Raw genomic sequence first — 26,507 nt, 5'->3', positions numbered from 1 at the left:
TTGAACTCTCTTTAAAGTTTTTACAGCTTCTAGTCACCTACTCTAAGAGGTTAGTTAGCTCTGTAGAATCATGGATCTTGTACTGGTAAGGGACCTTAGAACCATCTAATCCTGTCTGTTGATTTTATAGGAAATTGAGGCCCTGGGAGATTGTGACTTGCTCAGCATAGTGCTGAAGCCCTTATCTGGCATCCTAGTCTGGCGTGCCTCCTGTTTCCTTTGGAATATTTCCTGGTTATTGTGAGAGCTCTGGGAGGAATAGCTTAGATTGCCTTGGGGGAAAGGCTAGATCTGAAGTTCTTCCCTTTTTTAGAGCCAGATAGGGAGATGTCATGCCAAAATTGGGAATGATTTTATAGACAAATGAAAGGGATTTAAATGATGATTTTGTGCTAGTTGATAGAGATCCATATACAAAAAATGAAATGGGCCCTGGCTTCTAGGAGATGACATTTAAATGGAAGAACCTTGACATCTACCATGCAGCTATAGGGAATGGAGGCAGAGATGGACTCAGGAAGATTCATCTTCAGAGGTTCAAATCTGGCCTCAGACTTTTACTAGCAGGCAACTCACTTAATCTTGTTTGCCTCAATTTTCTTATCTGTAAAATGAGCTGAAGAAGGAAATAAGCAAACCACTTCAGGATTTTTGCCTAGTGTCAAACAAGACTAAATCACAACAATGCTGATATTGGGGGGCATTGACCCCAAAGGTGATATTTGGAATTTTAGAGCACTCTAAGGACATCCTATTTCCCAGAAAGCCCTAATCCCTTTTTTGCATGGCAGTAGCACCTAATGTAATGGGGAGAATACTTTTCTTGCAGTCTAGATGATGAGAGTTAGGTAAGGGGTAACCCCTTTTGGTTCGGTGCAAGGATACATAATTAAATTCGGTCTTGTGACGGCGCAGTCTCCTGTAAAGGAATTTACAGGCCTGAAGACCTAGATTGATAAAAAAAAAAAAAAGTTTATTTTGGGGTTTTGAAGTAAAGTTAAAGTCTAGTTTGTAAAAGGTGAAGGCAGAGATTCCGGTGGGCAGAGATCCTTGGCATGCCAGGCGTAAGGCTGCCATGTTAGGAAGCTCTGCAAAGAGAGAGCTCCAGCTTGGCTCTTTCATTATGAGAGATTTAGCCAAAGGGGCCCGTGGGTGGTGTCCCAAGTTGGCTCAGATCTAGCTGGGGGTTGTGAGAGCCGGGATCTCCTATTGGAATTCAAAGGGTGCTTTTGACAGGATTTGTGAATTAAAGGTCCTAGCTTCTTGAATTGATAATGTATCCACTAGGAGGGGCTGGGAATCAGAAAGGAATAAATCCATCTGAAAGGATTAGTTTCTTAGAGGGAGAACTGGCAGAGATAACTACAACCCATATCATACTCTGAAAGGATTAGTTTCTTAAAGGGAGTACAACCCACATCGTAGAGACTTGAGTGTGAGTTCAGGGTGTGCCCTTCAGTGTTTGGGCAAATCACCAACTTTATGAGCCTATTTTCTTCCTCTATGAAGTAGAAGTAGTAATAATGATAGTCTATAATAGTAAGAATGCCTACTTTATAGGATTCTTGTAATAAATGGCTGCTGCTACTGCTAAATATATTTCTTTTAAAAATACTTATGTCTTGCTTTTAATGCTATCACTGGTATTTTTGTTTTTCTATCACTTATATTCTCTCTTCCCATCCCCTCTGACGTAGTCTTCTATAATAAAAAAGGGGAAGTTAACAAAACAAACCAATATATTGAAAATGGATATTAGTATTTAATGCCCCTAATCCCTCCGCCTGAACAAAAAGTTCCTTCTCGAGTTTCTTATTTGGGACTATATAATTACAGTTTAATGCAATTTGAAAAAGTCTAACTGTAGATTAAACTATTTTTTAGCGCTGTAGTAAACGTATTTCATGTGTTGAGGGTAGGGCAGGATGGGACAGAGAAATGTTTCTTGCTTCGGGAACTAACAAAGAGTCCGAATTCAGATCCAGTTAAATAAAGTTTGTAAATTGGATCAATTGTGTCTTCATGAGAGGCTTTGTACTTTCACTATTACATTCACCATTTGATCTGTCATAAAATACAAAGGGTCCTTGATTTAGAACAAGAAGCTGTTGAAGAAAAACTATTACTATTGTATTCTGCATTTAGACACCCTTTGACAGAAACTAGCTAATTTTATACCTTATTCCTTGTTAGATACTTAGTTATCTCTCTTTTATCCTTTGTAGATATTTGTTTGCTTGTGGTCTCCCTCATTGGATTGTAAATTTCTTGAGGGCAGGAACTGTCTTTTGCCTCTTTTTGTATCCCTAAGCACTTTGCATAGTGCCTGATATATAGTTGGTACTTAATAAAATGTTCTTTGAACAATTGATGATTTAATTTGAGTTATCTAATTTCAAGTCATTTCTGACTTAGAGATTTCCAAAAATGACAATTTTCTTAGATCTTCTTGACACAGCTCTGCTTCCATCCAAATTTAGGTGTGCTTTATATAATAATAATAAACAACCATCTGCTTGTTATATTTCAAGCACTGGACTTAGTGCTTTACAAATACTATCTCACTTGTTCCTCACAATAACCTTTGAGGTTGGTGCTATTATTATTCTCATTTTACAATGGAGGAGACTGAAGCAGATGACTAAGGTAACATAGCTAATGTCTGGGGTCCTATTTGAATTCAGGTCTTTTTGATTCCAAGCCCAGAATTTTATCCACTGTACCTGGTTTAGAGGAATCCATATTTGGAGCATGTATGCAGAGCAACCTGATCACTACCTTTAAAGTAATTAATGGGGTCCCTATTTGGGGATGCTAAATTGAATAGAAGTACCTCTTATTGAGTGAGAAGTTTTCTGGTAGACTCTGACCTCTTTTGGGGTTACTGGGAAGAGATTGCCTTTAGATGGGTCAACCAACATATTGTTCGTTCCAGCTGGAGAGTTGGGCAGCTTGCAGTTGTCCAGGTTAGAGGTATTCATCCATTTGTCTAATAAAAGGTTCTTTTTTTTTTTTTTTTTTTTTTTGTCCTCATTTACTCTGACTTTCAAACTGGAAAGTTAGGAAAGAAATACTTTATTAGGCAAGATAAAATGTTGTTTTATAATATTTTCAGTTTTACAAATAAGGTTGTTTTAAAAAAAGATGCTTCAACAAAGAGATCTGAGAGACCACTGAGTCTAATCTTCATTTTTTGTAGAAGGGGAAAGGAAAGCAGTGATTAATGAATAGCCTCAATATCACACAGTGAAATAAGTGGAATTTGAATCCAAACCAAAAACCCAGGACACTTCCTACTGTGTTATGCTCACTTGTGCTTAACAAGAATTTTGTTATTAAAAAACAATCTAAACTGGTCCTTGTTCTGGGCAGGCTGTTATGTTCTAAGCAGTTTCTCATTTTGTTTACTCCTAGTCACTAGTATTTTCCCAGGAGACATTTGCCATGAAGTATCCTTGGCAAAGTTGACAGGGAAATGCGTGGTGTTAGAGTCCAGTCCCTGACCAGTCCCATAAACCCTCATCCTGTTGTCAGTTTGGTTCTGCTCTAAGAATAAAATAGAGTTTGGGAACATAGCAAATGTGAGGATTTATTATGCTGGAAGTTCTTATTTATTTATTTTTGATGGAATCTTAACTGCTGCCCCATCCAAGTGTTCACACAAACACACATTCTCTAGAATAAAAGGACCTTTTACCTTTTCCATGCATGTTTAGGTGCTACATCCTGTCTCTTTCTCTTGAGCTTCTTTAGGACAAAAGGAACTTTTCCATGTATATCTGAGTTATACCTAATCACAGGGATTTTTCCTATGCCCGTTTTATCTGAGGTCGTCCTATCAGATCTGAGTTTGCTCAGTTTCCCTTCTTTGCCCAATTCTTTTGTTCTTTCTTACTCTTCTCTTTTCATATAAACCCTCATCTTACTCTGCTGGGCTGCTACCTCCTAGGGAGCCTAATCCTCTGAGGGCTTAAACCTCATTAAATGCCTTTACTAAGTTTGGAGATGGCCAGATTTGAGTTCAGGAAAATGTCTTCTTGACTCTAAGGACTCAGTACTCTATCTACCATCAACCCCCATCCCCAAATAGGAAAATCTCTATTAATTCTTAGAGTGTGATCATCCAAAGGGAAACTTGGAAGGAGGTGGACCATGCAGGTAGCAAAAAATATTTTTGTATTTGGCCTAAATCTTTGATGGTTTCAGAAAGTTGTCAACAGAGATTAAAACTAAAAAAAGGAAAGGGTATATGTTTGTAAAGGATGTAAAATATGCTTTATGGAGCAAGGCAAGTACCCTTCATTCCATTTGAGCTTTCATTTAGAGGAGCCAGAAGAAAGGAACAAATGAAAATTTTAATTAAAGCAAAATGAAGTGCCTCTTTCACAATATAGTTAATTTTGAAAAATAAAGTGTTTCAGTGCCTTTTGTTTTTATGTTCGTAATTTCCAGATATTACCTTTAGTTTTTTCTATCCCCCTCATTTGAAATCCTCTTGTTATAATAATAATGATGATGGTGAAAGTAATAATTAAGATTTATACAGCAAATACCATAGTGGGTAACACTATGCTAATAAGCATTTTACAATTTTTGTCTCCCATCTTCCTTCCAGCTTCCTTTTATGTATGGTCTCCCTTCTCTCTCCCTCCCCATTTAGATTGTAAACTCCTTGAAGTCCAGGGATTATTTTCTTCTTTTAAGTGCCTGACTCCTACCAGTCTTTATAAATGCTTATTGATGATTGTCATTATTTTATTTTGAACTTCTGGAAAAACTTTCATGTTAGATATTCCCTCTTTGTTTTTTCTTCAATCCATTAATACCAGCCTCTTTGCTGTTCTGTATGTCAGACACTCCATTGGATCCCTGGCGTCTTTCTGTCTCGGATACTCTCTTTATCTCTTCAGACAGGTCAATCTCGGGCCCGGGGTCTTCTTTCAGATCTTCTTAGGTTGTATCTGGAAGACCCATTCTGCCCCAAGACTGCTCGATTTTTCACTAGTCTGTTCTCCCTGAGGTGCAAATTTGTTCTATTTGTGGGGGAAATCGAAGAGCTTGAAGGTTATCAACCTACTCTGCCATCTTCCCAGAATCCTCCCCTCTCCCTCCTTATCACTACCTCCTGCCTTCCTTCTAGTCTAACCTGAAATCCTAAGGTCTGCAGGAAGCCTTCCCTGGTTTTCCTTAATGCTAGTTCTTTTCCTCCATTGATTATTTATTTTATTTATTCTGTATCTATCTTGTTTGTGCATTTGTTTTCTCCATTAGACTGTGGGCTACCTGAGGACAGGAACTGTTTGACTTTCTTTACATCCCTTGAGAATGAGGAAAGCCATGGAAATACTAGGGAGGTGGAAAAGGAGAAATTATCCTTTCCTCCCCCCCATCCTCCATTCACTAATTTAGTAGAAAGAATTAAGGTAGGTTAGACCAGGTGAAAATATAGGATCTTGCACAGATTATCTCTTCTGTACAGTGCAAGGATCGACCTCTTCAGCTCAAATATTTTGTGATGCAGATGATCTTTAGGCTTCTTTGCAGCTCTGGTCCTGGATTATAAGGACTTAGAGTTAGACAGAGACCTTAGATCACCTTCATTTTACGAATGGTGAAACAAATGGAGTCAGCTCTTAAGCTTGAAGGCACTCTAGGAAGAACTGGACCAAATCAATCACAGAAAGGGTGTATTTCAGGTATAAAAAGAATGACAAAAGACAATCCCTGTTCTCTGTCTAATGGGGAGCCACATGGGTGGTAGAGATGGGGTACATTGAAGATAATGGGGGGAAAGGGAGAAGAAAGGGCACTAGTATGATAGCATTAATACCCAGGTCTCATAGTGGTAAAAAGTTGTAAGGAATAAAGAATAGGACATTCAAGAAAAAAAAAAAAGTACTTGAAAAGGTGTATGGCATTATTACTAGATATTAGTGGAGGTACTGAGTACCACAAACAAAAGAAAGTTCTCTGTCAGCTCTGTTTCTGAAATTTAGAAGGTGGCCATTAACATAATGCTGAGATCACTCCTATGCTTTGTTTTCTAAACAAAAACCCTGATCCCTGTTTGGGGAATGCTAGCTGTTAGGAATTTGTGTGGACTTGACTTTGTTTAAGGGCTAATATAAAAATAAGATGGAAAGGATTTCTGAAGGGGAGATGGCTTTCTAGTTTAATGTCATTGTTTAGCATTTGAGGGTTTAATCTCTTAGTGTTATATGACTATTGATGAGTTTTCCATATCTGGCTTTTCAATAAGAAGCCAGATGAGTATTTGATGTTGTTCCAGCTTACTTGATGACTGGTTCTAACTCAGACAGGTCAAGTTACTTTTGTGATTTTCTTCAAACTTGGATGTAGATTGTTTTATTGGTCTAGGCTGGCTTTTTCCATGGATTGGAAGGAGGAGAATGGGTGAATTGTTATGTCACAGTTCTCAGTTTCCATAATTAATCTGACCCAGTCCTGACTTAGTTTCTCTGCTTCTCAAAGCTCAGTCCTTCAAACCTCCCCTCCTTCTTTATTAGATTTGATAAAGATAAAAGATCTTATGTTTTTAGAATATCAAAATGCCTCTCCCTATCGCCCTATCCCAAGCTACAGGAATGTCAGATACTATCTTAATCAAGATGCCTCTCCCCATCTCTGGGGTGCCTCCCCCTATGATGTCATCTCATCTCCAGAGGCTCACCCCACCCTGTCAGAGTCCCCGTTCCTGCTCTCAGTACCCTGACTCCACTCCTGCCTCAGTCTACCCCCTGAGTCGGAGCCATGTGTATATAGGCCACTGAGAACTCACATTGTTTGCTGGATTCTTGGAAACGATAGTCTCATTCATTCAGCCCTGGGACCAAACTGTGGTTCCATTTGATCCCAGATCTCTCCATTTAAATAAATTATTAAATACTCTCTAATCTCTATCTTGCCTCAGTTTCTCCGGCATTACAGAATTACAATATACATCCAATGTCATTGTAAGAAAAATGCATCAAAGTGTATAACCTATTGATAGTGGATAATAACTTCACTTTGGACTATGTGCTTGAACTAAGTCAAGCAATTAAAAGAATTATTAAGTCTTTAGTATTAGCTAAACTCAATGCTGATCTTTGGAAATACCTAGGAGGAAAGATGGCCCTTAAGGAGCTTACATTCTAATGGAGGAGGAGGAAACAACATTTACTATGATGGAGAATGGGAAGTTTGTTGGGGAATGATTTGGTTGAAGCCTAAAGAGGAATGAAGATGCGACTTTCCTGGGTGATTTGCTTACCATGGAGTTTCTGGCTGGAGCCAACCAATTACAGGAAGGGGGTACTTTCAGTGTAATAAGAAGGTCAGGAGCAGCAGAGTGAATTTGGAGTATCTGGAGGCTGCAGGAACATGGCAGAGAAATCCAGAGTCAGGAGTGGAACCCACAGAGGGAACCTCTAGATTTTTGTTTCCTCACCTATAAAATGAGATAATGTTCTCTCAATCATTCATAGGTGTTTGTGAAAAACAAAACAAAAACCCAAAGCTTTGGAAATTGCATAACTACTATCAAAAAGTAGTGAGCTAATGCACATGATGTAGATGCATATTAAAGGGAAAAAACACATAAGTAGGATATGAAATAGAAGGGTTAGAAAAGAAGTTAGTTTAATTTCTCTCCTCATTCAGGAATACTTTTTCAGCTCTGACGGAACCTGGGCATTTTGAAGTAGAGGTGAGAGAATGAAGGCTGTATGTAGAAAGGAGGTTGTTATGGAGGTGACAGATGGAATGATGGATACAAAAGCTGGGTACATAATTATGTCTAGAATGTGGAGAATACTATGAAATAATCATGAGTAAGTGGGAGACAGATTGTAGAAGGCCTTAAATGGTAGAGTGTGGAGTTTGTATATTTTTCCCCTTAGAAACAGTAGGAAAGCATGGGAGATTTTTGTGGGTGAGATTTATGTAGTCAGATCTGTGAATTAGGGGTATCGATATAGCAGCTGTGTAGAGAATGAATAGATTGGAGAGAAGAAAATGGAAATGAGAAGACCAGTTATTTTACTAGTCTAAGGTGAGAAGTGATGAGGGCTTGAATTAGGGTATAGAATAAAAGTCAAAAGGTGATGGAAAGATGGAATGGGCATGACTTGGATATGGAGGTGGTAGTGAGGGAGAGGCAAGTATTAAGGATGACTCTTCATACTTGTACCCCTTTAATAGAGTAGAAGCTCCCTGAAGGCTGGGATTTTTTTTTTTTTTTTTTTTTGTCTTTGTATCTCTAATGGCTGGCACAGTTTTTTTTGGTGAGAGTGATCTGTGATTCCATGAATTCACATGCAGATTAGCACTTCTTTGGTAACATAGCCTTAAAGAGTTATTTGTCCGATGGGGTCAGTTCACTTGTCCATTATTACACAGAGCCAGTTACCCATCAGAGGGAGGCCTTGACTGTTTTCTAGGGAGTTAAGTACAAATCTCGAAGAAAAGTGTCAGACTTTGAGGAGACTCTTAGATTCTGCTTGATCTGATAGAGAGATGTAACTTGTTAGACTGCTTCTGCATCAGGTTAATCACAGAATTAGAGTTGTAGTCTTAGTAAATTCTGTTTCCAAAAGGTTCTTTTTTTTTCTTTTTTCTTTTTTTTTTTTTCTGTTTCATCTGGACCAGAGTATCTCAGAGGGCTTGGGAGAGTGTTCCAAGTTTATCCTAAAATGGTCCCATTCCCTCCGAAAATCAGTCAATAGGACAACAGTTTCTTTGTTCTGGGGCTGAAAAGTAGCTCAGTTCCTCTAGTAGTTTGACAGCTCTCTTTTACTAATCCTAGTTTACTAACGAACTGTAGTGTATCGGTGGCCCCCATGCCTGCCTGCCCTTGGTCTGGTTGTGCATGTTATGTTGACCAAACTGACTATGGCTGTGGTCTGTCTGACTGTCTATCACACTAGAAATGCTGCTAAGATGAACTTCCGTTGCCTGTGGCCTCTGATGCATTTTTTTCTCCTCTCTTTCTTCCTTCCAGTTAGCTGGAGTTGTTTTTCTTGCTGTTGGACTCTGGGCATGGAGCGAGAAGGTAAGAGCACTCTTGAACTGTAGCTCTTTAAATATTTGAAGATAGCAAACATGTCATTCCCAGCCCCCAGAGACTCCCCCTTCCCCAAAACTCTACACCCCTCAAGCCATGAAGCAAGGAAGCCTTTGTCTCAGATTTTTGGCAGGCTGCCAGGGCTGCTATTGACTATAACAAATGCTAGTTCAGACTTGACTTTTCCTCTTTAAATTTTTTTTTAAACATAGCCTCATGCATTATTTGTGCTGGTGTTGAAAAATTTGAATTGATTAAAACCCACACAAAGCCTGTACTTTGAAATAAATTTTTTGGCCTTTGAATCATGGGATCTTAGAGTTGGAAGGGCCAGTAGTGTTTGTATTGTCCAACCTCCTTTTGAATGCAGGGATATCCTTCACAGAATTGCTGGTAGATTACCATCCAGCTGTTTCCTTAAGCTTTCCCAGGGATGAAGGGAGCTCACTGAGTCCCTAAAGCAATCCAATCTATTTTGGGATGATTCCACATGTAAGAAAATTCTTTTTCATGTTGTACCCAAATTTGCCTCCCTGCACCCAAGTGTAACTTAAACCTGTCTTCTTTCAGGTATTTACTTTTCTGGCATGCTACTTTCCTAAGTTTTTGGTTCCTGATTTTTCACATCCCTCCCTGGGGAAGCTTCTAGATCATACTGTTCATCACTAAAGTGAGACTTTGATAATGAAAGTGGACATCAGCTATCTCCATAGGATTAAGGCTTCAGCATGCAGATCTCTTTGTTCTGAAAAATCTAGGGAAAGTTATGTGTTAATGTGCAACACTGAGTGTCAGGATAGCGCATGATCAGGTACCGGAGACAGAAGGAGAATAATTAATAATATCCTTCTTGGGGTTCAGTATTTAAAGTAGCATGATGGTTTTATTAAAATTGCTTTTTTAAGAGCTAGGTACCGAAAGCCCAGCCATTTGGGATGTGATGGAATCAGAAATCTGAGCTCTGACTCCGCTTTGTCATTTCCATGATATCTGTCCTTCTGAACCTTAGTTTCCCAATTTTAAATTGAAATTAAACTGAACAGATACATGATCTTTAAAATTTATTCTAGCTTTAACATTATTACATAATCCTTGTACAAGTACGCTTTAGGCAGGGATCATGCAGTGTTAAGAAGTCTGATCTGTAGAGTGATTGGTTGAGAACTTGGAAGAAATACTTTCCAGAAGTGTAAGGATGCCCATGGGTTACCTCAGACCTGCCTTTTTTTTTTTTTTTTTTTTTTTTAATTACAGCTTTTTATTTACCAGATACATGCATGGGTAATTTTACAGCATTGACAATTGCCAAGCCTTTTGTTTCAATTTTTCCCCTCCTCCCCCCCACCCCCACATGTCCAAACAGTTATTTTGCTGTACAAAAAGAATCAGATTTTGAAATAGTGTACAATGAGCCTGTGAAGGAAATAAAAAATGCAGGTGAACAAAAATAGGGGGATTGTCAGAGAGATTTTCCTCTGGGTAGCAGGTACCCAGCATCCAGGGTTAAATTCTTACACTGGAAGTGGTGGATTTGAAACTTGTGCCAACCATGAGCTTGTAGCTCCACCTTGTGGTAGCTTCAGGCTATGCGCAAACTGGGCGATGAGAATTTGGTTGTGTTTTTTGAATTTTCAGGAAACATTCATGTTATTTGCCAAGAGGCGGGAACCTTGCCTGGTGTTAATAATTAATATTCATTCTCCTTTTTCTCATTTTGTTCTTTATTAAGAAGAGTCGAGATCAGATCTCACTTTCTCACATGAATTAAGCTGAACTGGCTAAGTACCAGTCAGGAAGCCTATAGTAAGCCCATGGCTTTTCCTCTCCTCCCCCTTTAAGTACTTCTATTTCTTTCATCCAAAGCAACATGGAGCTTTTTTTTGATTCATAACTTGGGCTGAGTGTTTGTCATTGGGAGGCAGTAAGGTGTAACAGTTTGAGTTTGGGGCTTGGACTTGAACCCAGGCTTGAATCCTTTTTCAGCAGTAATATAATAATTGTGTGACCCTGAACAAATCCCTTATCCATTCTGGTCATCCTTGTCCTCGTCTGTAAAATGAGGATTTTGAACTTAATGACCTCAAAGAAGCCTCCTCTAGCTTCAAACTGTGGTTCTATAAACGATAATAATGTTGGAGATGACAATACCATTTAAAATCTACAGTCCTATTAATAGTACTCTTTAGTCATGAGATGGCATAGAAATGCACATTTCGCCATCACTGAATACTCAGACTATCTCACTCTTTGGGGGGTGGCCTGAGAGAAGGGGAAGATGCAGGCCCTGTATCCTTTGCTTATAGTTCAGTGAGGGCTGATACAAAACATGTTGTGCACATTCTTTTTGGCATCGTTCTCTTCCCCATCTCAGCCTCTATACCTTCTTCCCTTCATTCCATGTTTCTCATAATTTCCAAGTAAATATCCCAAATGCTCCAAGTCCATCAGTTTCCCTCATCTCTTTTCCAACCAATATTATCAGATTTATTTTGTAATATCTCTACTTCTCAGTCTCTTCTCCAGCCACAGGATAGCTAGTTATTCTGATATCTCATCTCATATTCACCTGCCTCTGTATTTGAGGACACTGGTCCCCATCTCTAGAAAAGAAGGACTCATTCTACATCCTAACTCATTAAGAATCCCTGCCTTCTTTCAAGGACCAATTTATATGTCTCTTCTTATGGAAAGTGTCTATTTTTCCTTCCTCAGATTTTTCTCTATTACTTTGTCTAGATTTCTTCTTTGTGTACTGTCCCCTTACCCTTTGTATCCTATTATTTGTGTGCATGTCCTCTCTGGAGGTCCCATCTCTCTCTCTCTTTTTTTATCTTATTATTCCTAGCCCCTAGCATGTAGACTTGCACATGAGTATTTATTAAATATTCATTAGATTGTTGAATTCAAAGGATGGTGGGTTAGGGTTAGAAGATAATTACTCTGTGAATTGGAGTAATAAGACGGCTTCATAAAAAAGGAAGGGCGTACCCTAAGGTGATGATTTTCTTTCTGGTTAACCCAGTATGACAGTGACATTTCCTTTGAAAGGTTATAAGCTCCCCGAAGGCAGGGAACATGTGCATTTAGCTTAATTTGTACAACTTGCAAGTAGATCTTTTTTTTTTTTTTTTTTTTTTTTTTTTTTAATAACCATCTGCCTTTTTGCTGCGGTTGATGTCACCTTGGCTCTCTACAGGGTGTACTCTCAGACTTGACCAAAGTGACTCGTCTCCATGGTGTGGATCCTGTGGTCCTGGTCCTGATGGTAGGCGTGGTGATGTTCACACTGGGCTTCGCTGGCTGTGTGGGGGCCCTGAGGGAAAACATCTGCCTCCTGCAGTTTGTAAGTAACCTTGGGTCCAGGTGTTGTGGGACTGTGGGAACAGAGGGATGGGGGATAGTTCTGCTCTATCCCTTGTCCATGGGAGCAGATGACCATCTTATGACCATTTAAGTCACTGACTGTGATGGCTTCTTCCATTTCCTCCTGCCTAATCTAAGGAGAAGCCTGTCCGTCTTGTGTGGGGGTAGTCCTTACACAAGTGACTCTTTTGTTATATTATTTTGTTTATTTTAGTTGATGTGTCATATGTCAGTCAGTAGAATTATTCTGTGTTTGGTATAGCTGTTCTTGAATGACTGGGCATCTACTATAGGGCCCTGGGAAGAGGAGGCATTTCAGGTCTCCAGGAAAATCTGAAGTCTACTTCATTAGAAGGGAACGTTGCCTCTTTAGTAAAGGATCATTAGCTCAGGCCTCTGCCCCAGTGACTTGTATTATAAGTGTGATATAATCTTAATCCCCACACTGAGAAGCTAGGAACGAGGTACTTATAGTTGTCCGCATTAGTCAAGGCACAGTCTACCAATTGATAGTGCTTTTGAAAACTTTAACTTAGTTAATTAGTAGATCTATTTACTGTTTCTCCCCAAGGTCACAGCACTCCCACACTTCTAGGTTTCATGGAGGCTGTCCAGTGGAGAGCAACACCTGTCTCCTTATTCCCCCAAATTTAAATCAATATGCAGTGATTTCCTCCTATTATATATTTTCATGTGCCATTTTTCCTTTTTTCACTTCTCTTTTCATCCCGTTAGATATGTAATGCAAAAAACCCAGTCACTTTTAAATAGAATTAAATAAATATTTATGGAGTTTCAAGAAAATAGGATTACATTTAGATAAACTCATTTTGAGATGCTTTCAGTTACAATTCAGGAGGATCTGGTGGGAAAACACCTGTTACATTGCTTTGCAATGTATTATTTTTTATATTTATCAAATCATTCTGTATTCCCTATTCTGAATTTAGATAGCATACATTGAATGTTTTATGTACTTCTTGCCCTCTCCACTGAAGCTGGTCTCTAAAGGTCTACCAGCTCTTACATTTTCTAATTCTGTGCAAATCTGCAATTTCCCTGTGACTCTTGTGGTGGGTAGAGCCTTAGCAAGTCAATTAGTAAGCATGGGAACATTTCCTAAAGGTACAGTCCTAGAAGTCCTAAGAACTGCAAATTCAGCATGAAAAAAGTGTGCTGGGTTTGGGATCAAGAGGACATAAAATAAATGAGTTGGAATTCTCTCTCAATTAATGGATATTATTATCTGTATATTATTAACATGGCAACATATTATATCAATGGTATATATGAAACCATGCTTGTCATTGTATATTATATAACATGAATATGTGGACATGTCATTAATACTTTTTTGGTGTTGTTCCAATCTTATCCAGTTTTTCTTGGCAGAGATACTGGGATGGTTTGCCATTTCCTTATTTAGTTCATTTTATAGATGAGGAACTGAGGTAAACCATTTAAGTGACTTCCCCAGAGTCAAGCAGCCAGTCAGTGTCTGAGATCAGATTTGAACTCAGATGAGGCTTCCTGACTTAAGGCCTGACTATCTACTGTGCCAAGTAACTACCTATTAATATATAATAATAAACATACAAATAAATCTGTTACTAATAAAATGGGCCTTGTCCTCCTAGAGATTTTGCCCTATAGAGATTTTGCCCTAATGGAGATTAAATATGGATTCTCAGGTTTTAATTTTTGAGTGTTTCATGAGGCCCTGAGAGAGAGAGAGGGACCACAGAGCCAGCCTCATAGCTAGAGAGTCTGAGGTTCAAGTCTGTGTGATCCCAGGTAAACTAAGAAACCTCTCAGTGCTCTAGGCCAGAAGTGTCAAATCACTGAGGCCTAATTTGGCAGTAACTGTGTCTCAATCAGATTAAAATGTAATTGGGAAATATCTGACAAAATAAATTAAAATGTGGCAATTGGGAAATATTTGACCAAATAAATTAAAATAGGGTGATTGGGAAATATTTGACCAAATAAATTAAAATAGGGTAATTGATAAATATTTGACCAAATAAATTAAAATAAGGTAATTGGGAAATATTTGACCAATAAATTAAAATATGGTAGAAAGTAGATAATGTTAGTATGTGGTTTTCTAAGTCAATGTGCAGCCTATAGAGATTCTTTGTGAGTTTTTCCCGTTTGTTTAAATTGGACACCACTGCTTCAGGCAGCTCTCTAAGAACCTTAAGCTACAGAGAAGATGCCAATCTGCGTTAGGGAATGATATTCCTCATTTAGCTTCCTACATAATTGCAGGCAAACATCACAGGTACAGTCCTTATCCTTGTGCCAATAATAAGAGCTAAGGAGTTTGGGGAAAATAAACCACTTATAACTAAGAAGAGTGGAAAAGTTTTCGCAGAGGGTCTCAAGACTGGAAGAATTGAGTAACAGTTATTTCCTGTTATTCCCTCCTCTTTTTCTGTTTCCTTTTAGTTCTGTGGGGCTATTGTACTGATATTTTTCCTGGAGCTGGCGGTTGCTGTGTTGGCCTTCCTGTTCCAGGACTGGGTGAGGGACAGGTTCAAGGAGTTTTTTGAGATCAATATCAAGTCTTACCGAGATGACATCGATCTGCAGAACCTTATTGACTCCCTGCAGAAAGCTGTAAGTCACTTTGTCCTTTGTTGTTTTATCTCTGTCTTTTTCCTACTCTGGAATCTTATGCTGATGCTTCATTTTGGTGTGGAGGGAGGAGCATGGGTTCTTGAAGCTTTTCCTAAAGAGTGCTGGTATTCTAGCAGGTGTTAACAAGGCTCGAAGGACTCAAAAGGGTGATCTCATAGCACACCGAAAGCCTGGCATTCAAGGACCAGCTTAAGTTTGGAAGGACTACTTATTAGAAGATTGGTTTTCAGTCGTTTGACTCAGTCACTTAATCAGTAAACATTTATTAAGCACTTACTATGTTCCAAGCATTGGGTTAAACATTGGGGATACAAAAAAACAAAAGACTGAATCAACAGTAATGTTTATTAAGCACCTACTATGTGCCTGACACTGCTGTGCTAAGCATGGGGATAGAAAAAAGAGGCAAAAGACTGAATCATTCAGTCAATGGGAAGGGTTTAGGGATGAAGGGGATGAACCAGAGTGGTGACAATGTCAGAGTACAGAAAGGGGCATCTGTGAAAGGGGCTGCAAAAGTGAAATCAAATGGCTTTAGTAGCAGATTGGATATGGGGGCATAAGGTGGGCAGTGAGAGATAGTTGGGAATTGAGAATGTAACTAGATTGTGAGCCTGAGGAGCTGAAAAAATGGTGTTGCATCTTATCCTCATTGGGGGTGAAAGTGGGGACCCAGCTCATGGCCTTGTGAATGCTCTGCTCTTTCTCTTCAGAATCCCAGCTTCTTTAGGCATTTTGCTTTTTTGGTTTGTTTTTATCCTGAAAAAAGACAAAAACTGTTTTGTGTTATGCAAAAGGAAATGGAAAAGAGATCCACAAATCAGAAAGCACACAAAGGAAATCTTAAACTGAGCAAGATTAGACTTAGTTTTAAGTATTATTTGAGCCAGTAAAACTCAGATATAACCCCCCCCAGTTTTGCTTGCCTCTGCCTTGGGATTGTATGATTGTGATGCCTTAAAGTTGGAGAAACTCTCAAAGAGAACCAGTTGTCCCAGTTTGGAAACTGAGATGTCATCTTTTCTGTTTTCATCCATGTCTAGGTCTCTATGATTATTTCTTTGTCTCTGTCTCCTTCATTTTCCAGCTGACAATATATTTTGATGTTTCTTTTGTATGCTAGTGTTAAAATAACAACAAACAAAAAATTTTGGCATTATCCATTCTTCTCATTTTCCTTAAAAGATGAATTCTGCATCCCCTCTTTCCCATTGGTTGGTCTCTCTCTTTTTCTCTCTCTATTTTTTTGAAAGGGAGAGAAACATCAGGGTACATTGTTAAACACATTCTAGTTATCATAGTGTCTGGTCTGTTTATGCATAATATAGTTTCATTCATTCAATAGTTATCCATTCCAGATATATACCAAATACTTAAGAGGGATAAAAAACCCAACAAGATACAGTTCCCCTCTTCATGAAGTTCTCAGTCCACTTGGGAGATCACATACATGGATGCACATTTACATGTATGAAAAAAGTTACTATAAAAAGTAATAAGTTACAAAAGCCAAATGAGTGCTTACTGCCCATGTGCTGTGGAGATACTGAATTGATGTAGTTCTAGAAATGGCTCCTGAACTTGAAAGCTGAGACAGCACTAAATTAGAGATGAAATATATGTTTTGGGTCCATTATGGCATGTTGGTCACCAAATGACAGTGCTATGGCTATGGTGATGAAGATTTCTGTTTGTTTGTTCTGTAGAACCAATGCTGTGGAGCTTATGGCCCTGAAGACTGGGACCTCAATGTTTACTTTAATTGCAGTGGAGAAAGCTACAGCCGAGAGAAATGCGGTGTCCCATTTTCTTGCTGTGTACCAGATCCTGCAGTAAGTTGTGCTTTCTTTAGGGTTTAAAAAAAAAAAAAAATTGTTGCCTGTGTTTTTTTGTTTTGTTTTGATTTTAATGTCATTGTTATTTCTGGAAAATCCAGTCTAAGAATTGAACCTTGTGGTTCAATTCTTTTATTGTACTTTGTACACAATTGAAAAAACAAACCAAAAAGCAAAGGAGTTAAGTGCGGAAATTATATAACGATTGCATCAGACATTGTACCTAACATTCTACCTTAGTTGTATTCCATTTTTCTATCATCTTTTGCAAAGTTGGGATCATTACAGGTCCCATTTCTCTCCGTGCAAACATACTAGGTTCTTTTAACTGTGACTAGTTTCTGTGCTCAAACTCTGGTGCTATCTAAAGTGATTAGCTTGGACAGGTGCCTTCTTAGAAAAAGGGAAAATGGCCTCTTGGCAAGTCATGAGATAAGTGACTATTGACTCTATTAAGGCCCCCGAAACAGTAAAGCATAATTCCCAATGTAAGAATTAACTGTGCTGAGTTACTTAAAGAACTCACATAACTTCTTGTACCTTAGATTCATCCAGATGTCAACAAAAAGTGGCCATATATTATTGATTTGAAAGCAGGTGGTTATTGAAGTCAGCCACAAGTTTCTTGAATCCTAACAGGCCTGTTCTCATCCAAAGGTTTGACTTGATTATGAGTCAAAGAAGCAGGAAAGAATAAGAACAAAGCAGATTCTTCCATCAATTACATGCTATTACCTGTAGGAATGATTGAGGATATTTCTGTCTGAGGTACTTAATTTTGGGTTCATCTAGAAAAAAGGAAAGTTAAAGAGGGAAGAAAAAAGTCCGATTTGGTAATAAAATGTACATATACATTTATAGTAAGCATGCATGTGACAAATCAATATGTGCTTGCATACACACCCATGTATATATATTGGGTTCGTGTGGATTATGCATACACACACACATATATGAATGAATCAAATTCAGGGCCTAATTCAGAAGGTAAAACATCTGTTTTGTTCTCTCTAGTTTTCTTTGATTGCATATTCACATTAAGACTTTGAGTGAGTTCAGGTTTGTTAGGATTCCAGAGATTTGTGGCAGAATAAAGTCTCCCTGCCTTTTAATCAACAATACATGATTACCTTATTTTGCATGTAAATTAAACAAGCTACAGAGAAATTAGGTGATTTCTTTAGGTAATAAGAATAGTGTCTTAAATCTTATTTTCTCAGTTTATAGTTTGTTCCTGAATTGTTGGAACAGTATAATAATAATTGCAATATTGACTCATCCATATATGCTTTTATAAAGGTGACTCAGCTTGGATTCACTGTGTGAATAAGCTTACTTCTCTGGGCCTTCCAATTCCTTCATCTATAAAGTAAATTAAAAATAGGTTAATTATCTATAAAATAGAGATCATAACATCCCCTATTTCACAGGGTTGTTGTGAGCATCTTATGTAAAGTACTTTGCCATCCTTTCAAGTTCTCTCTAACTAATGGTCTTTATTATTATATTCCAAAACCCTTTGCTTAGAACACCCTTGGCAGCTTAAAGGAGTGTAGGTATGTCTCTACTCCCTTTTGCAGGTTAGGAGGAAGAAGCTTTCAAGTTCAGTGACTCTCCCACTGTCCTATGGCTAGTAAGGGGCAGAGATAGGTACAAGATATTTTTCTCAATCCTAGGGTTAGAAATCCCTCCCAAAATCATTACATTTCCTAAATGTAGCTTCTGCCTTTCAGTATCTATAGCACAACTAAATTGACTGGACTAATATGGGCTGTTGCCACCGAAATCTTTCGTGATTTTTCCCAGAAGGCCGTTTTCTCTTTCTCCCTCCACCCCTTCCCCCTTCCTGCTGGCCTTCTATGGTACTAATCTTTTCTAATTTCTCTTGCAGCAAAAAGTTGTGAATACACAGTGTGGATATGATGTCAGGACTATGGTGAGAACCCCTAATGCTTATGGTTATCCCCTTTGGCTCAACTTCCCAATTTAGCACACACGTGTAAATTAGATTGGGAACGCTAGGAGCTAAGTGCAGAGGTGAGATTCCAAACCCAGTAGGGGTGAGCCCAGTGAGAAGAAGTAAGCAACCTAACAGAAGCCATCCCCTGGGCTGGGGTAAAGGAGGAAGGAAATGGTGTTCCATGTTAATTTCAAGCTTCATTAACCAGAGGTCCCCAAACTAGCTATTGCCAAGTTAGTGGGAAAGAAGGGAGGAGGAGAGTTTAGGAGCTGCAGAAACTCTTTATTTTCACTTTTTTTTTTTTAAACGATTCATTTAATGTATTCATAGTTCAAAAAACTGTCAGACTTGCTGAAAATAATTTTGTTTGGTTGCTCTTGTTAACATGCAGTTGGAGTCAGTAAATTCCCCTTCATGTCAAATGCTCCCCAAATTACCTAATTTAGGGTTCATTTATCTCAGGTATTCAGGCTCAAGAGGGGAAAGTGTTAGACTAGTTTCATCACTTAGTATGTCATGAAGGGAAAACACTTAGGAAAGATATTTATCTTGCTTCTTGCGGGCAATATCTGGTGACTGTTAATATGGTGTTCTTATGATTAACTGTGTGGAAATAAACAGTGTGGAATCATAGGCTTAGCTAAAGCGAATATGATCCCATACCATCTTGGGAGTGTGTCTCAGGTTCATGGTTAACTGAAAAGAGTAGTAATGCAGACAATTCAAATGTTATTACATATGCTTTGGGACATTGTAGTGTATGTTACAGTCAGTGTAACTCCCCAAGAGGCAATTGTTAGTCTGAGACAATGCAATTTCCTGAAGGGCAAGGATTATTTATTCCATTTGGTGTTTGTATTTCTAGTGCCTAGCAGTACTTTACATGGTGGAGTAGGTACTTATGTTGATTAATTGATTTAGTTCCATCTTATATTCTATGAATTTAGCAGCTAATGTTGGAAAGTAGACTTCTCATGATGAAACTTAGTGGGTCAGCTCTGCTGAAGATCTCAGTTGTAAATCATGTGGAGATAATGGAAGGAATTTTATTAAAGTGACACATTATGGCCAAAGATATACAAACACATTTGCTTTTGAAATAAAAAGTTTAGTTATAGGGTCCTGCTTTTAAAATGGGTGGAAACTTTGGTTAAACCTCTTTGCCACAGTGGATAGACAGAGTGCTGAACCTGGAATCAGGAAGCCTCATCTTCTTGAATTCAAATTTGGCCTCAGATACGTTTAGCTGTGTGATCCTGGGCAGGTCTTTGCCTGTTCCCTCAAAGAAATGGCAAACCACTCCAATATCTTTGCCAAGAAAACTCCTAATAGAGTCATGAAGAGTCAGATACAACTGAAAAACTAAACAAACATACATATGTGGATATATACATTTACATATACTTATATATATGTGTAGTTATTTGATAGTCTTTAAATATGTCCCTTAGTTCACTTTCCCCATATTTTTCATTATCATATTCTAAAGACTTTCGGAGACACCATCATTGTCAACATCACTGCATTTAGAGATCAGACACCCACTAGCCATCATTGTACTTCTAGGAATCCCCTTTTTCAGAATGAGATTTTGGGGATCACTTGAAAGGTAGGTTGTCAGTTGTCTACTAATGGATCTCTCAGAATAATGAGATCAATCCACAAGCATTTATTTAGGATCTACTATTTGTCAGGTACCATGCTAAGTGGTAGGAGTGCAAATAAAATGAGCCAAACAATTCCTTCTCAACAGGACTTTATCTTCTTATGGAGAAGACAACAAACACATCAGTATGTAGAGAGAATTAAAAAAAAAAAAAGTAACAAGTAACATTGGGGAAAAATCAGGAAATGTTTCCTTTAAAAGGTTGTGATTAAAGGAAGAGAGGGATTCTGTGAAGTAGAGTTGTGGTGAAACATTCCCAAGGTGAAGGATAGACACAGTAAAAGTATAGAGAAAGAGAGATGGAGTGATTTGTGTGTAAGAAAGCCCATTTGCCTGGCTTATAAAATGTGGAGATTATTCAGTGAGACCAGATTGAAATTGGGGTCAGCTTTAAGGGCTCTGAAAATTCAACAGAGGAATTTATATTTTTTTTCTTAAAAACAATTGGGAACTCCTGGAGTTGATTGTGAACATAATTAGGATAGATGACCTCTGGATGTCATGCAGAGGTCTAGGGCTATGTGACTCAACCTCCCCCCCCCCCCCCCCCCCCCCCCCCCATGGATGCTGATTGCCAGACTCTTGTCCTTATCTACCACTCCCCTTTCTTCAGCCCATAGGAGACCTAATAGTAATGCACATGTGATGGCTCAAGAGTGAGGCTATTTTCTATGTGTTTCCAATGCAGACAAAGAATAAATGGGACGAGTCCATCTTTACCAAAGGCTGTATCCCTGCTTTGGAAGCCTGGCTGCCTCGGAACATTTACATAGTGGCAGGCATTTTCATCGCTGTCTCCTTACTACAGGTCAGTACAAGGTATCATTGGACCCTCCACAAAGCAGGAGATAAAGACCTGGGGGAGGGGTCATTGATTCTTTTGAAGCTGCTTGTCTTATTTTGAGCTATCCTCTTGTAAAAATCCTTCTGAAGAATTTTTGACCTCTGAATTAAAAAGCTTATGTCAACAACTAATGATTCCACAATTTTAAAGTTGGAAATTGAGAATTAAAAAAGTGAAAAAAGATTGTTGGGGATAATCTTTTCAAGGTTTACTTGGTTGGTGTTGTGGTGGATTTAATTGCTGCTACAGTATCAATTTGATTATAAACTAGTTTCTCTATTCATAATGTTCACCTCATTCTCATTCCTTTATTAAGCATCTCTTTGCACTTGGGGGTAGGACTAGGTAGCAAAGAAAATGACAGTATAATAAAAACAGTAGCAGTAATAGTAGTAGTAGTAGTAGTAGTAGTAGTGGTGGTGGTGGTGGTGGTGGTGGTGGTAATGGTAGTAGTAATAGTAATGATGATGATGATAATAATATGATGATGATGGTGATGATAGTTAGCAATTTTATAGTGCCTATTATATGCCCGACACTGTTAAGTGCTTTACAGATATTACTTTATTCTTGCAAGAACACTGGGAAGTAGATGCTATTATTGTCTCTACTTTACAAAGGAGATAGACAGAAACTAAGTGGCTTGTCTAAGGTCACACCAATAAGAGGTGTCTTGAGCACATATTTCAGCCCAGATTTTCTTAACTACAGCCCTGGAACTCTATCCTTTTTTCCTACTGGCTGCTTCAGGATCTAAACTTTTGGACTCTTTTGAACCCATGGGTCCAGGCCAAAATGTAGTCATACCTAGTGGGACAATTGGTGGTTAACTGAGAAAGGCAGTTTCAAGAGAAAAGGGAGTTGGCCCTGACAGCTACTGTCAAAAAAAGACTACATCTCTTACAGTTTTCATGTACCAAAACCTCAACTTTTCAATTTAAAGGAAATATAGACCAATATAGTACAATTCTGTTAAATTCTTCAAGGTAATGATTGATTCTATCTATATAAAAATATTGGTAGGAGTAAGTGGGTCACATTTGCTCCAAGGCACTACTATCCTTTGATATACTAAAATATCGGGCTGTGGGAAAATAGTCACTGTACTATACTATAGGCTTGGTGGAACTACAGATTAGTGGAAATTAGATTAGGAAATCACTGTGTAATTAGGGTTACACAGCTGATCAGGCAGTTCCATTGTTGGGCCTCTTATTTTTCCCCCAAAGTCATAATGATGAAAAAAGAAGCTGGGTATATGTTTAATTTATACAAGTTAAAATTTGGATATAGTTTGAATCTTCAGTGGTTGGAGAGTAGCTGAATAAATTACATTGCATTAATGCAATAGAATATTATGCCATAAAAAAAATGATAAGTATTAAACATACATACAAGAAATATGGAAGGACCTTTTTGAATTGAGACAGATAGAAGCAAAAATGTGTGGATACTTATAACTCTTTAAAAAGAAACAGAGAGAGGAAGGACATTGAAGTAAGAGATGGAAGAACTTGAGGGAAACGGGAGGGTACACAGGATAAAAACATTTTCTTTGCTTATTAATTCATTTGGTTCTGGTTGTTAAAGGCCAGGACTTTTGTGTATGGCTTGCCCTTTTTTCTGTAAGCTTATTTTTATTGGTGGTTATTAAATTTGAAATAAAATTTAAAAATAGTAACATTTAAAATTTTTTTAAAAATTAGGAGGGACTTAGGTCCCTCAGACCTAATTGAAATGGCTGGATCTGCTATGGGACTTTGGATATCCATAATTTTTTAGCTTGAAAAGCTTGAAAAAGATTGATGTGTAGGTTTCTTGATCTTTTCTTTAGTCTTTCTCTGGATAGTATATAGTTTATGCTTTGGGGGTAGCCAAGAATGTTGATGTGATTTATTTATTTTCACCATCTGTCTGCTGGCTGTTCTTTGCATGGGCCCTGGAGGCAAGAGTCGGTCTTGAGTGAGTTCTCTACTACTTCACTCCTGCTCTGCCTCCCTCTCCTACCTGCTGTCTTCTTCCCTTTTCCCCAAACCAAACATGAGTCCTTTCAATCTGATTTCAGATATTTGGCATCTTCCTGGCCCGGACCCTGATTTCGGACATTGAGGCTGTGAAGGCCGGCCATCACTTCTGAAGATCAAAGCCTGACCCAGCTGTGAAAGTGAATTCATTTCACTGTCATTAACTTTTCATCAAGATGGAAAGAAGTCGACAAGCTAGTCTGAGAGCTCTTGGCTGCCTTTCTACTACCATCTCCCTCCAAATCAAGTCTTCCTTCAGCCATCAGTAGTAATTCTGTTTCTGCTTTGTGCTGGTGCAGAAGGAAGAGGGGACACTAAACAAAGCTCAGAAGACCTGATGACCACCAGAGCTTCCATACAGGGGGAATTGGGACCAGGGGAGGGTGGTGGGGATTGTGGCCTAGCAGCTGAGACTTGACCTGTAAGGACCAAGAGGGGTGTGAAACATGAAGGGGAACACCTAAGAGACTGATAAGCCCAAGTCTTAGGGCACCTCTAAGAGTCATCTCAGCGTCGATGTGTGCAGGATATCACTGTCTTAGAGCCTGGCCTTCTTGGCTCCCAGTTATTGTAATCTGAATTCCTCCTTTGCTTCACTGGTGCTTACCTTGTTGGATAGAGAAAACCCAGTACTGGGAAGACAAAAATACATAGAGAAGTCTCTATTCTGTCGGTGACACCCATCGCAAAGAAGTTGAAGTTGAATTGCTTCTTGGGTAGCTTGTCTTTCTAAAGGGAAAGTCCAGGGAATGAGAGAGATTTTGTGTGTGTGTGTGTGTGTGTGTGTGTGTGTTTACACAGATGAATTTAACTGGGTGCCAAGATAATCTGAATCAAAGAGAGCGTGGAACTTCAACTGTGCAGAAGGCATAGTGACCCTGAGCCAATGTAGATACTTTAGTTAAAAAGAATCTTCTTTTCCTGCCTCCCTGAGAAAAGCTTCTAAAAGGCAGAGCCTCTATGAATGTCCTTTCCGAAGGCTTTTTCTGAGGGCAGAAGCCATCTGCTTTTGTTCCAATAGCATTAGTTTCCAAAGGCATTTTGGTGGGGGGGAGGTCTGTGGTTTGGGTTTTACTCTAATATGTCTCATCATTTTCTCAAAATTTGTAAATAGTTTTATTTATCTGGGTAAACACATTTTCTCAGAAGTACTTTTTATTGTTTTCTTAGAGCTTCTCCTTCCCAGCCCCCAAAAAAGCCTTGTATCAAGGTCAGACTTTATACATTGACTGTGTGGCTTTGTATCACCCTTAACTAAAGTGATCCTAGTAACTCTCTTAAAACCATAAATTGGAGAGAAAGTGCTGCCTTGCATTGGTGGAAGGAATTTCCTCACCTGGGAGTTTCCTATGCCAGTGAAATCACAAGTTCACTCGATAGCCCGATCACTTATTAATTTGACTTGAGCTGGAATCATTTTTTAAAAAAAATTAATCTGGGATTTTTTTCAACTAATATCCCTGATGATACTGTATAATTTGTCTTGAGAACGTTCCCCTTAGTTTTCTCCTTATCCCCCAGCCTCTATCAACTGATGCTTCAGCCCCTGATTTTTCATTGCTGCAGAAAAAAGATATGGGGAAGCTGTCTTCAAAAACCAGGTAGTGTTAAGGATGATAATTGACTGAAAAATTCATTAGCGGTTCGAGAAGATAGTCAGTATTCTCATTTTTGTTGGAAAACTCTACCTAGTTGAGAATGTTTATTTTCTCATCCTCTCCCAACCCCTCTATCCCCCAATTCCATTTTTTTCTTTTTTGGTTCCCAATCAGGCAGGTTCTCTTCAGTGCTTATATTGTCTAGCTTTATTGCTTCATCTTACCTAAGCTCCATCTTGCTCCTTTCACATTGCTTATTTTTGTTTATTGAGACGTGTCTTTATTACATGAAATCTGTTCCTCTACTAATTAATACTCCCCTTCCTTGGCCTCTATAATTGGGGCATAGTCAGTTTTGTGTAGGGCCATTTACTAACAGTCATTCCTACTTTTAATGGTGCCCTATTTGTTGTTCAGGGATTGCTATGTTTAATGTTCATGCCTAATATGATGTAAGTTTTAGAATGGTGTAGGCTGTATTTTTTTATTTTTATTTTTATTTTTTTTTTAAGTTTTGTATGTTTGTAGACTAGGGAAAGAATGATTCCTGTGATTTTGGAAGTGTGATGCCTTTCTTTGACTGCCAAACTTGTTTTTTGTTGTTGTTTTTGAATTATATCTTTATATAAATGTTGATTTTTTTTTTTTTTTTTTTTTTTCTTATTTCCCTAGTGATGTTAAGTATCACAGTAGTAAATAAACATGGCTACCATGGGAATCAGGGGCTATTCGAACCTGACAGCAATGATTGATGGCCAAGGCAAATGGCCTGTGGCTCAATTTGGGATATATTTCATGGGCAAGGTTCCCTCCCCCGATTCTGAACACAATTTTCAACTTCTCTTTTATGTGAAGACCAAAACTAAAGTAAAATTGTTCATGTATCAACCTACTCTAGACTAGTTTGTGGCAGCGATTTCTGCATCCGCAAGGGAGGCCTTGATCCTCTGATACTGTTTGTTCAGGATAAAGGCATAATTTTTAGACTAATATTTTGGTTATTTTCAAGGTTATTTTCAAAGAGGTCACCAGTACGGCCATATGTCTGGGCCACAATCTTTCCCGCAGTTGACCTCATGATGAGCTACATCAGGGTTTCTGGGACAATTAAATGAATGTCTGAAAGAAATAATAACTTGCTTTTGATTATGATTGGGTCTTTACAAAGTACTTTAGATCTTAACTGACTTAAATCTCACAACAATCCTGTGATGTAGGTACTATATATGTATGTGTGTGTGTGTACACACACATAAACACACACACACACACACACACACACACACACACACATCCCTACACATCCCTCCCCCCTTTTGGATCCATTTTATCTTACAGCATAAAGAATTCTAAATGAGGAAAATTATCTCCACCAATGAGAGTTGCTACTTGTTTTTCAGCACAAAGCCTTAAGCATTTGCCTGGGTCTCACAATATGTTTCAAAAGTGACTTTGAATGCTGTAGGTGCAATTATCCTGATGTTACAAGACTCTGAAGTGAGATTTAAAG

General features: G+C 38.4%; 1 protein-coding gene across 3 annotated transcripts in view; it reads left to right on the top strand.

Annotated features, from left to right (window-relative positions):
• TSPAN14 (tetraspanin 14) overlaps positions 1-25,886 on the top strand; it is a 92,368-nt gene extending 66,482 nt beyond the window's left edge. For all 3 annotated transcript variants that reach the window (XM_074296656.1, XM_074296655.1, XM_074296654.1), the window contains 7 exons: positions 9,002-9,052; positions 12,261-12,407; positions 14,879-15,049; positions 16,777-16,902; positions 18,797-18,841; positions 21,220-21,339; positions 23,441-25,886. In XM_074296656.1, the coding sequence (XP_074152757.1) occupies positions 9,002-9,052; positions 12,261-12,407; positions 14,879-15,049; positions 16,777-16,902; positions 18,797-18,841; positions 21,220-21,339; positions 23,441-23,512 (732 nt within the window). In that variant the 3' untranslated portion in view covers positions 23,513-25,886. The remainder of the gene's footprint in view (positions 1-9,001; positions 9,053-12,260; positions 12,408-14,878; positions 15,050-16,776; positions 16,903-18,796; positions 18,842-21,219; positions 21,340-23,440) is intronic.
• The last annotated feature ends 621 nt before the right edge of the window (positions 25,887-26,507 follow it).

Source organism: Sminthopsis crassicaudata, chromosome 2 (genome assembly GCF_048593235.1).
Source record: "Sminthopsis crassicaudata isolate SCR6 chromosome 2, ASM4859323v1, whole genome shotgun sequence".
In the NCBI taxonomy this organism is placed as follows: domain Eukaryota; kingdom Metazoa; phylum Chordata; class Mammalia; order Dasyuromorphia; family Dasyuridae; genus Sminthopsis; species Sminthopsis crassicaudata.
The sequence above is the reverse complement of the archived record's forward strand: the minus strand, read 5'-3'. Positions and strand labels throughout refer to the sequence as shown.